The 12,558-nt window shown below is 42.8% G+C and overlaps 1 protein-coding gene across 1 annotated transcript in view; it reads right to left on the bottom strand.

Moving 5' to 3' along the window:
- The window catches only part of AACS (acetoacetyl-CoA synthetase), a 69,796-nt gene that overhangs the window by 17,200 nt on the left and 40,038 nt on the right, over positions 1 to 12,558 (bottom strand). Inside the window, exons 6-10 of the mRNA XM_006261865.4 lie at positions 12,041 to 12,155; positions 11,328 to 11,409; positions 8,437 to 8,584; positions 3,705 to 3,785; positions 1,571 to 1,695 (exon numbers count right to left, since the gene is read on the bottom strand). Coding sequence (XP_006261927.2) covers positions 1,571 to 1,695; positions 3,705 to 3,785; positions 8,437 to 8,584; positions 11,328 to 11,409; positions 12,041 to 12,155 — 551 coding nt within the window. The remainder of the gene's footprint in view (positions 1 to 1,570; positions 1,696 to 3,704; positions 3,786 to 8,436; positions 8,585 to 11,327; positions 11,410 to 12,040; positions 12,156 to 12,558) is intronic.

Raw genomic sequence — 12,558 nt, 5'->3', positions numbered from 1 at the left:
AAGCCATTTCTTATCATGTAGCAGGACTAGTCAGTGCTCCCCTTTCCTTTTTGTCTTTCTTGTTTCGTTTTTTTAATTGATGTTTCCTCTTTTAGAAACCTGGAGATTAGCGCTTTCTTTCTATCTGTATTTAATGCTAATTAAACCACCACTTAATCCCTTGGTAGAGGCTAAATATAGTCCAACTGAGCAGCATCTTTGCCAGGCAAGTCCCAATCAAGAAATTATTATAGTTATTGACTATCACTAGGGCAACCAATTAACTGGGGGATACTGTAGTAAACATGCCATCTCAGTTATGTAGAGCATATTGTGCCTTCATCAAAGCAGCAAGATAATCCAAACATGCTGCAGCTTTTTTTGTAGATGGGAATATAACATAAGAATGATATTCAGTAACAGACTGCATTAGAAGAACGGTAGGACACAGATGGCCAACACTAGATTGCAAAAAAAAATTAAGACCTGCATCCACACTAGAGTGGCTTTCCCTTGCTTTTGGCATACGTGGATGCTGCTCAAAAATCAACGTTGTCTTTCATTTCTAGCATCTACATCTTTGCCCATTAGGCTCTGTTCATGCATCCTTTCTAAGTCTCACTGGATTTTATTAACCTTTCCTGCTAAACAATCTTGCTTGGCTGTAACCTTTAATCATACTAGCCAGAGCCAAAATGTCAGCGTTTAAATATTATATAGCATGAAAGGGAAGATTGCATTTTAAATTACTAAATGGCAATAGTCATCAAATGAATTTTTCTGTATCCACTTTCCACCACAAATGGATTAAAATAGAGCATCAAATAATTTTTAAAATGCCAGTTATTTAACTAGTGGATATTTGCAGGTCTTCCATATGGCATCCAGCCTGCAGAACGCCAGCGTTGTAACATCAATGCCCTGCCTAGTTTGCAAATAAAATATCACTCAAGGATTCAGATTTAAAGTCCTCATGTTTCTTTATGCACCAAGAGAGGGCACCATACCCCTCACTTCTCACAAACAGATACATAGGCCAATTAATGAATTGCCTGACAGAGTGAGGTATTATAGGTGAGAAAGCAAAGTATGAAAATACAAGCAGCCCTGCTGTGCCTTTCCAGTCAATTTATGGCTTTTAAATCAAGCACCGCATTCAGTTTTATGTTGAGCTGCCTGAAATAAAGGATTCTTATTTCATAAGTTCTGAGTGTAGTGAGAAATTACTCTTTGATTGCACCCAATTACTGCCTTTTCAAAAGGCAACACTTGAAAACTGACTATTGAACTGAAATTCTTTGTTTACTGGGAATCTGAATGCCTAAATCCATTTTGAAACAGTTAGGCTTTTGTCTCTTCCAGTCCCTCTAAGAGACCATTTCAGTCTTAAATTTAAATAAGTGGTTTATTCTAGGTTAAGCCAAAAGGCAAAACTATGACATCCTACATGCTGCCTTCAGACTCAAAGGATGGCATCTTCAATGAAGGTGCTTTTACGGGGTCACTGTAACAGAGAAATGAGTGCATACAGTGGACTTCCAGGGCTCAAAGTAAAAAAAGTTTGATCATTCACTTTAACATCTTTACCTACCCAAGTCGGTCAACCAAGTCCCAAAGCACATTGGGTGATGGGACGAGAGGAGATCCATCATATAAGACCACTGATGCTCCTGTAGCAAGTGCAGATACCACCCAATTCCACATCATCCAGCCAGTCTGTAACAGAGAAGGCAGCTGTGTTAGCTTAGGTCTCTGTGGGGTTACATAGGCAGACATCCCTCCCAGCAATCCCCTGATCTGTGAATTCAGCCTTCACTTCATGTGAGAAAGCCCTGGCCTCAAGTTCATTTGCAACCAAAGACACAACCTTGCAACTAGGTCCCAAGTTCAATTAACACTGCTGTAGGTCCCAAGTAATTCCATGGAAGTGAGTTGCCTGAATCAGAAACCAGACCCTGCTTTCAGTGTCCTGCTTCTGCCTCTAAGTTAGAGGGGGGAAAAAAAACACACACACTTACTGCAGGACCCCAGAAGGGTGCCGGCTGGTTGTATACTAACAAAAAAGATCCTCAATGATATAAATAGATTAAGGCTAGAAAAGACCAGTAAGTCATTTAGTCTGACTTCCTGTATAAACGCAGGACATACAATTCCAGCCAGACGCTCCTATATTGAATTCAGTAGCCTGTGTTTCACTAAAGCATGTCTACCAGAAAGACATCCAGTCCTGATTTGAAGATGTCAGGAGATGGAGACTCCACCTTAAGTGGAGAGCACATACTTATCTCAAATTACAGTAATTGCAAGGTATAAAAATTACCTGCTAATTACAGACCAAAAATACAGTGCAACTTTATTTATGCAGCAGCATTCACACACATATATATGTATATTATATATTATATTTATTTTTATATTATGTGTGTGTGTGTATGTATGTGTATATATATATATATATATATATGTTTGGGTTTTTTTAGTTGGCACCAGTCCTAGTATTTCACCCAAAATACTTCACAGGGAAATGCAGTTTTAGGAACCAACTAAAATGCCATTTCTGACATATCTGATAGGATCCCAAGTGTGTTAAATGATGCTCCAAGCTCCTTTACAGTGAGCCCTATTACATGTCTATCTGATAACCTGACAACATTTCTCAATGAAAGTTTAGAGAAGTCAGAACCCTTCCAGCTGATGCTGTCTGTAGGCATTTCTATGCAGGACTGAGAGAAGGATTTATTCCATTCCTATTCCCACACATGTGTGTCTATGTGTGTGTGTGTCTGTCTGTGTATCTGTCTGTGGTCTCTGCTGACACTTGGGGAGGAGAAGGTAAAAATAACCACACACCCCAATAGACCCACTGTAGGCCGATTAACAGAACCGTAAGATCCTACAGGGAGCCACCAGGGAAAAGACAGACTGGCAAAGAAAAAAACACTCCCACTCTATCACGTATATTAGTAGAGAGTCTCTTCTTCCTCAGTTCTGCACCAAAGCCATGCAAATAAACCCTAGCAAAAATCAATTTATGCTTCTCTTTTACAGCAGATGATCCCAGGATGCGGGAAGTGTGTCATCCTGTAGTATGATATTCACTTAAAAAATATTTGTAAAAGCCCCAGCACAGTGGACTGGGAACCACTTCTCTAACATGTCACAAAATAGCAGCTTGTTTTTTCCTCACTTTGTACAGTATTAGTATTAAAAACATCAGGAACTTGGAACACACGAGTTTCTAGGCTGAATCAAATCAGTAATCCAACTCGCAAAATAACAAGTCTCCAACTGTGACCAATATTGGATGTTTTAGAGGAAGCAGGGAGGGAGAGGAGGTATAAAGTGATCGTTCTTTTATCACCACATGTCCAGATCCCTACATGGTGCAAGAAGGCAGAATATGCTATGGAAATGGACTGATGGGACATTTACAGTAAGAACCCCAAGAGGCAGCAAGAGCCAGTTTTTCTCCAATTAAACCTGAAATACAGGTTTAAAATTTCATCAGAAAACACCCAATTACATTTTACTACTTCACCTGATTTCTAATATCGCTGAAAACAAAAAGCTACTGACGCACACAACCCTCCCTTAGATAACATGAATTAAAAATATGTGGAACTATATTTGAAGTCTCGTGGGAACTATTACCACTCTTAGGATTCATTAAAAAAAAATACAACGCAGAGATCATGTTTATAGATGTCTTAATAATCCACACTTGCCGTTGTATAGTACATAATGACATCGTTGCTGGTCATGTTGCCATGAAGAATATGCTCCTTCAGGTGCTGAATTAGTGTGCCCTGAAAATAAGAGTGAAGGAAGGAATTTCTGTAAATGCAAAGCAAAAGACGTGGTGGCAAAATATGCTTTCCTAAATCAAATGTGGCATGCGCACACCAGACCGTATTTCATGATTACAAACAGATATTGAATCCTGCCCCTTCGCAAAACAGAGTGCACCAAAGCAGGCAATACCTGTCCCCATCAGTACACCAGTTTGGACAGTGTTCTCCATTCCCCTTGCATATAACTTTTCATCCCCGCTCCCTAGACCTCAGTATTTCCTGTGCCTAACCTGAAACAAAAGGCACAGGTAGCTTCCTTCAAGAACTTCATCGCCTTTCCATCATCAGCCCGTAGGGTTGTGCGTTCCCTTGCAGAGCTCGTTAGGGCTTGTCTATAATTCTGTCTCTGCGGTTCTGCCAGTCGCTTTCCCCAAGCCTTACCGAGTGTTTCAAATGTGACAGTACATGAGACCTAAAGCTGTTCTGAACCTAGTCATCGTGGGCAGAGGATTAACATTTTTTGACTAGGTCACCTTGATGATCCAAACCGTTTCATACTTAAACGCTTTGGGGATTGCAGACGTAACTACCTACATATCCTCCAAAGCATTCAAGTTACAGAAAACATTAATAGTAAATGACAGTACACTGAAAAAAAAAATACTACTGCTCACTCCTCTCTTTTGCAGGAAAGGTGACTAGCAGCAGGACACTGGCCACCTTTGTCCCCTTGCCTGACCTGTGGCAGGTTGCAGTGTAATGCCTTGTGGTGGTGTCAGGGTTGACTGTGTAGTTTTACTAATAGGTTAGAGAATGGTTTGGATAGGGATGATCCTGCCTCTGGTGAGGGCTGGGGCTAGACAACCTCTGAAGGTCCTTTTCCTGTCCTCCTTTATATGATTCTACGATAAAGTATCTTTTTTTTTTTTTTTTGATCGCTGTTACAAAGTGACTTTTCAGGACCAGTGAATTTATAAACTACTTCACTAACTCACTTTATTCAAGTGACAGTCATGTGGCAGATTTAAGAATTTCTGCAAGGGCTCATGACGAAGCTATGAGGGTCTTCACATGCAAACAAGATGCATGTGGAAAGGAAATACATTACAGGTGAAAACTGATAATAAAATGGAAGAGTGACAGAAATGACACATGCTTTGTGGAAAGAAAAAAAATACTGAAATATATGAACAAACCTGCTTTTCCCTTAGCTTCCCACAGGAACCAGGACTAGATTTTACCTGCCACTGCTGCTGTGCCCTGAGGTATCACAATGCTGCCATCTAGCTACACGCGGTGTTCAGCAACCCAGAGTTTAAAAGCAGAATTCAAGTCCATATCATGCAAAAATAGTGTTCACAGGCTTACTGAGACTACCCAGAGTACGTTAAGTGTAGTTCGGGCTTTGCAAGAATTGAATCTCAAATGAGCATCATCTTAGTTAGACATCTGTATCAGGACTACATCCCACTGATTCAAACTCAGATTTTTTTGCTCTTATATTCCAGTTTATACTTTACTAATACAGAGCTTGGACACTGGAATGCCATTTTAAATGAGGAGTCCAGGCATTGACTATGAACCTGGAAAAAACTCAGTTTAAGCAGGAGACTGGGGACAGAAGGCTTGGAATTTTCTCTTTTGTATGCAAGGAACTTATCTAACTCCCATTACTATTGCATCCACGTGCCTTACAATCTACAGTGGATATATCTTCACAACTTCCCTGTGAGGTAGAGAAGGATCGTTCCCACTTACAGTCAGAGCACTAAGGCACAGAGGGACAAAATGATGTGCCCAAGGTCACAAAGGCAGTCTGTGGCAGGGTACAGAACTAAGCTCAGCTTTCCAAAGTCCTTAGGTAACCAGTGGACCATGTTACCTATCAGTAGAGCTTGTGTCTCCTCTCCTTTATAGGAAATTCAGGAGTAACCACAAAAGCATGAAATAAGCACAAGGCAGGCCAATGTTTCTATGACTAGGAATAGGAATGACTGGATAATTTCTTTTTAAAAAATTAGGGGAAAAGCCTCCATACATTTCTCTTTCGTACAACTCACTGCAGGATCACTATGCAATACAACAGACCTTTGCTTCCAAAAGGCCAAAAAAAAAAAATCCTTCTGCCTGCAAGACAATGCAATTCAAGTCTTTTCAAAGGTTTGGCTTCGTTTAAATTATTTACATATGTTGTTTCAGTACAAGACACAAGAGGCATTCAGAGGAAATGCATGAATTCAACACAAGTCACACTGTAGGCTAATTTAAGTTATAAAGTTAAAATTAAAAAAAAAGAAAAGGAAAAAAATTTCTATCACTGTCTATACAGAGATCAATAGGATAATCAAGCTGCATTAAAAGCCTACTGCAATCAACAGTAATTGAATATACTTTTGCTGTCATTTCATCATCTCTTGTATTTTTAATTACAGTCACCAAACTTCAACTAACCTTCGGCTGGGTTCTGGAAAAAACGTAACTTCACGGTAATTCAGGGCTGAAGCAATAATGACCTGATTCTCCCTCTGCTGAACTCAACAAGAGTCCTGCCATTGACTTCACCAAGAGCCAAACTGTCAAATGATGGAAGCCAGGCAACCGTGCACACTGTGAGACCCTGTGTATATGCATGTTTTGGGGGCTCTGGACCCTATTCAAGTGGAAAAATGTTTGCAGCAGGCCAGTCCAGGGCCTTGGGTAGCCACACCTGCCACACACACCAGGCCAACCCACATAATAGTCATCCCACCTCAAAAAGTAGTCACTTCCCAATAGGTTGTGGTGGAGCAGCTCAGCAGGAACACAGAAAGTGATCACACACCTTGGTCATCCCATTCTCAATCTGGCCTTTCCCATGGTGCGGCATAGACGGCCACAGGAGTTACCAGGATCTTAGGGCTGATTCAGTTCCAGCTGGGGCTGGAGGAGAACTTGGCAGCAAGCTGAGCAGCTGCCTAGATAATCATCAGGAAGGAACAAACCTACACAAGAACGGGATTTCTCTTCCCTGCGAGCTGCAGGTCTCACCTCTCAAGTGTTTTATCATGCACCCTTGTTCAGCTCGCTGGCCCTTTTGCTCCAGCCTGGCCTTCTAAACCCTGTGCGGCTCTGGAATTTCTTCCATTTTCTGCTACCCAAGTGGGATTCCCTTCCCAAAACAGCTCCCATGAAGAGCATGATGCCTCGTGGATGATCCCCTGTTGGTGATGGACAGGAGGTGTTTGGGAGCAGGATGGAACCAAAGGATTCACCTCTGTGCAAGACTTCCCATCCTTCCCACCAAGGGAAGGAGAGGACATGCGCACTCAGGGCCCTAATCAAACCCTACGGGTGTTAAAAGGCTGCAAATTATTGTAGCCATTTCCCTGAGATGTTCATCACCACCCTTCCCTCTGAAAATTCACACAGAGACATTTGGGGTGCAAGAGAGAAGACTGTACATTCTAGTATGCAGAAGGAAGTGTTTTACAGTACAGGCTCACAGGTCATTTCCAGATATTTTGTACTTTCTTAAATCAAATGGCACTTTTTTTTAAACACAAGCACCCTTGGGGAGAAAGATAACCAGGCCAGATGTCAAGTTTCAAACATCAGCCTTTTTGATACAGACCCCAGTAGGCAGCACAAGCTAAAATCACCTCCTAGGAAAACACTGGCATTTATGCCGAACTTGTGCAGAGCTGGAAGGGTCTCGCTCAGACTTCCCAAACAAACTCAGAAAAATTGTGAGATGAGGCTTGTTGGGCTGAAATTGTTTAAATCTTTGACCTCAGACAGTGCTCCCCAAAGCTTTGCCTCCATATGACGAAAACTTACACCAGGAAACTAAGACTATGGACAGATTAGCAGGTGCACTGTTTGACACAGGGTGAAAAGAGGTCCTGCCCATTACGATTCAGCCAATCTATTGTCCTGGCATCATCTGTCTGCTCCTGTCACACAGCAAGTGAAGCTAAACGCTGGTAACTTGAACCAGGGCAGCTTACCCCTGAGTGACACGGGATAAACTTGTACTTACAGCAAGACAGGAGGGGCTGGTAAATTCAGCTGAATAGTGGTAAATTCCTGACTTCGAAATTGCAGATCTATCCACCCCCTAACATTCTGGTTGCTTTTTTTCTTTTTTTTTTCCTTTTTTTAAAGGAAAGGGGAAAGGAGAACAGATGATCAGATTGGCAGCTTTGGGGTTTGAAGTCTTTCAGTCACAGATGTCCGGCCCAGTAGCACAAGCTTCCCCACATCCTTTGCCAGCAAGCCTCATACTTGACAGTTAGTCATTAAGTCTGAGGGTCATTCATCCAATTACAGGCTTCTCTGGCAGTGAGGGCATCAGCCATGCCAAGCAAGCTTTTCCTTTCAGGACAGACACCTGTCCACTGGGAAATGCACCAAGACACTTCGCAGGGTGCCACGACAAGGCTCAGACAGCCATGCCTTCACAGGGTGCCATGACAAGGCTCAGACAGCCATGCCTTCTTATTGACCTGTATGGGACCCCAACCCTGAGCCAGAGGTGAACATTTTTGTAGTCAGTTGCTGAAATCTCCCAAGCCAACCCACCACTTCGCATGACATTAAACAACCTCCCGTACCACAATATGCTTTAGAAAGAAGAAAGAGTGGCTGGCTATCAACAAAGACTGCATCTCCAGGAGGAGATACCTACCCCTGCGGAATGAACCATGCATTTAGGTGCTCCTGTTGTACCAGATGAATACATGATGAAGAGCGGATGACTAAAAGGCAGCTGTTCGAACTCCAGCTGGGGAGCCTGGTCTCCTTTCCCACCACCAAGGAAGTCTTCTAGGAATACACTGCGAAAGTAAGAGGGGGGAAATTTAAAAAAAAAAGATCAACTGATACTCAAACGCAACTATGTACAATGGTGGTGCTCAAGCCTCCAGCCCCATGGACCGAGTTGGTTCGTGGGCCTGATCCAGCAGGGGCTTAGCATGCAGGTCTGGCCCCACCTGCCAAATCACGGTGCAACCTGCAAACGGGGCCATGTCATCCAGCCCAGCGTGCCCCTTGGGTCTGCAATGGTGGTAGTGTTAACTGCCGTGGCTCTGGGATTAAAACTGCCACCACTCCGCTGCCAACAAATTCCTGGACCCAGGAGGGCTATGGGGCTGAACAACAGCCCCACAGGCCAGATTCAGGCCATAAGTTAGAGTCTGAGCATCACTGATCTACAAGATCATTTCTACATGCAACAGCCCTCTTATCATCGTATCATAGTATCACAGTGCTTAGGGTAGAAAGGGACCTAAATAGATCATCAGGTCCGACCCCCTGCCCCAGACAGGAATGGGTGCCAGGGTCATATCACCCCAGCCAAATATCTGCCTCCTCTTGAAGACTCCCAAGGTAGGATAAGCAACCTCCATTGAATTCCTCTCCCTTCTCAGCCCTTTGTTTAAATTGCTTAGTGGTTCAGCTTTAGGCAATTTTTTAAGTGTCAACAAACCAGCATAACAAGCCAGAAAAGGTTTCCCCAGGAGAACAAGTGTACCATTCTGCACATGAAGTCCATCTAAGAGTTAAAAAGCCCCAAACAGAGAGCAAGTCAGCCAAGGGGAGCCTGGCTCAGTGACTGCACCCATGACAGATGCACCAGCTTCAGAACATCTCGGTCTACAGGGAGTGACGTGGAGTCCAAGTGCTTGCAGGTCTGAAGGCCAAGTCCTCTTTTTATCCTCTGGTCCTAACAGTTGGAGTCCCGGTGTGCCATGCAGACAAAAGGGCTAAGGCCCTACCTACAGTGCACTCCAGAAGAGTGTCAGGGGACAGCTATGCTGTAATGGGGGCCCTTGACACAGTTGCAAAGGTAGCTGAGGCTGCAGTTTCAATGTCAAAAAGCTGGAGCTCTTTTGGGGTGACAAAGAAATTGGCCCTCGATGCGTGGTTTGGAACTGTAATCAGTTGAGAGAGGGATCCGAGTAACCTAACCCAGAACAGTAAATAAGCAAAACAAATTACTTCTAAAAATGTCATTTAAATTATTCATTGCTCAATTTTGAAGCTTGCTTCCCTTTCCCCAATATACACTATCACATTTATATAAACACCCTGCCTAATAGGATATTTCACACAGAGCAAACATTTTCCTTAAGATGATCAATAAATCCAGCTAAATAGCTGCCATTTCACTGCTTTTATAAAAATGAAAAGCTTGGTGGACTTTTTTTTATGTTTATCTGTAGTATCCAGCAGTCAAAAAAAAAAATGAACAGCAATGGGGAGCAAAATCCAAGCTGTTTAATGGAGGCAGCTTGTTTTACGGTATAAAGCTAAATGAAGTGGATAATGTAATTTTACTAGATGCTCCTATTTTATATCAATTACCGTTGCTCAGAGCGAAGGCGATATATGAGAAAAAGATACCGTCGCCTATTTCAGGGGAAAGGAAAGAAGGGAAGACAGACGCACAGAGTAGTTATAAATCCAGTGCTGACAAGTTGAAATTACAGGTAAATTAGTTTAAAAGCAAACTAATTCCATCTCTTTGCAGAACTACTCGCTGTGTCAATACAAACAGAGAGATAAGAAGCATTGTAATTAAAGAAAGCAGTTCAGCGGCTTGCTCATTTAACTTCATGCATCTCAATAGTGGGGTTTCCCCTAAAGTAAGCACAGTACAAGAGCTTACTGAAGTACAACGGTACAATGTACGCATGATACAAGAGCTTATCCGTGTCCCCACAAAGGACTCTACACACTTTTACTCCCTTGGTGCTCTACTACAGGTTCAGCTCTGCTGAACAGACAATCGGGGTTTCATTTCTTTAAACTAAAGCAATATAGCTCCCCAAACAGTGTTGAAAATTAAATGGCCCAAACATAATGTTGGCACAGGAGGAAACAAAAAGGTACAACTGACTAAACAGAGCAGGGACTTCCTTTCAATCAAAATTTAACATGATCCTGCCAACCATCCGCATTAACAGCTCCAGTAGAGGCAAGGGCACAAATTCTGCTTCCACTTACACCTTTAGCATGAATCTACCAATTCATCTGAGTTGCAGATGTGTTGACAGGAACAGGAGCTGAACCATTCAAAATTATTTGCATAAGAAATGGATGAGCAGAACCTAAGCTATGACCTAAATACAGAAAACTAAATGAAAGATTAGATTTCTGAGCTTCTTGCAGGTTTAGTCAACTGAAAAGCTATCAGAAAAAAAACAAATCAAGCCATAAAACATGATTTGTATGTTGACAGAAACCCAACAAGGTTATCCCATAGATTTAAGGGGATAACATCTCACAGTGTATTGTGAAGTATGGACACACTTCCTTCGTGCCAACACTCATGGGAGAGGGGACAACTCTGCTTATGCTAGGCACTGTACAAGCAGGTTTCAGGAACCCGACGGGGACCCTTACACTGCCGCGGCAGAAAGAAACCTGCAGCACAAGTTTTCAGAGCCGAGACGACGTGGGGCAGAAGTCAAGGCGACAGAAGCTGGAAAAGTCTTGCCAGGCTTCTGGTTTCATCCAGTCCCTATTTTAAACAGGGGCAACAGTTGTTCAAAGACATTTACTTCATGCGATTACCTGTTAGGAATTTTAGAAATATCAATCGTTTCCCTTGAGGAGACATACGGAATCACCACCACTTTTTTTAAATCGGGAAGTCCTGGGAGGAAGGAGGAGGGAGAAGCAAAGTATGAAAATTGCTATTCATTTCATTTCAGTTTTATAAACAAAAGCCCTTTTCTGCTTGGTAGGCCTGTGTAATGTCATGCCCCGGGTAACGGGAATAGTTCAATCTTTTCTTTTCTCTTCTCCCATCTATCTGCTTCTCCATGGAACATTGCCAAACTGTGCCAACTTTATATAACCAAGTGCTGGATCATAATCTCTCCAGCGGGCCATGTTTTGCTGTCAGGTGAGCCCACACAACCCCAGACAGCCTCAGGTTTCCTGGGTATAAGCAAGAGTGGATTTGGGCCAAATGAATGCATTTATTCACCTGCCTGGCCAATATAAACACATATAACATGTTCCTCCCATAACGAGTTCCCTTCTCCTTCTTTGCATAAGTCCAGGAAAATGCGGAAGGAACCAGGGGCCAGCTCTACGCTGGGCTCCAAGCCTGAGCCCCCAAATGCTGCAGGAACCCCTCTATGTGGGGTACTTAGGTCTCGAGTGGACTGTGATCTTCAGGGTTAAGTAATTTTGCCTAATCTGGATTCTATTTCCTCTTGTTTTACCCTCGAGGTTTCTAACAAGCTCTGCGAGAGTTCCCGTGCAATGTAGTGAAATACCTTTTACCACGCTCTGTAGTTTCTCCATGTGGTTATGCTCTTTGCCATTGTAAATGACAGCTTCAACCGAGAAGATCAGCTTGGGCTGAATTTGAGAGAACCTGTCCAGCACGCCCTGTGGAAAAAAGAGAAAAGAGACAAACAATTGCACCATGAATCGCTGCAGAGGGGAAATCCACGGGCTGCTAAATCCAAAGCCTGGTCTCAAAGAAGCAATAAAGGAATAAGAGGGGCTACATACATGAATAACATTAAAGCACTGACTGAACCTGTTCTTTCCACCCAACCCCCAACATTTTGACGAACAGTGGTTTGGTGAGTGGTTTCATGATCCCAGCATCTGACTGTGCCAGTTAAATACTACAGTAATTGCCCAAGACACTCCACCAACACTACTACCTGCAGGGCTAGTTTTGCAAAAGGTAGGACATGCACAGATGTGTAAATCCAAGTAGCGCCTACATGCAAGTGCATCTGCACAGGTGATTTTGGATTTTAAACTTCACTGCAGAACAACA

Source organism: Alligator mississippiensis, chromosome 10, assembly GCF_030867095.1.
Source record: "Alligator mississippiensis isolate rAllMis1 chromosome 10, rAllMis1, whole genome shotgun sequence".
In the NCBI taxonomy this organism is placed as follows: Eukaryota; Metazoa; Chordata; order Crocodylia; family Alligatoridae; genus Alligator; species Alligator mississippiensis.
The sequence above is the reverse complement of the archived record's forward strand: the minus strand, read 5'-3'. Positions and strand labels throughout refer to the sequence as shown.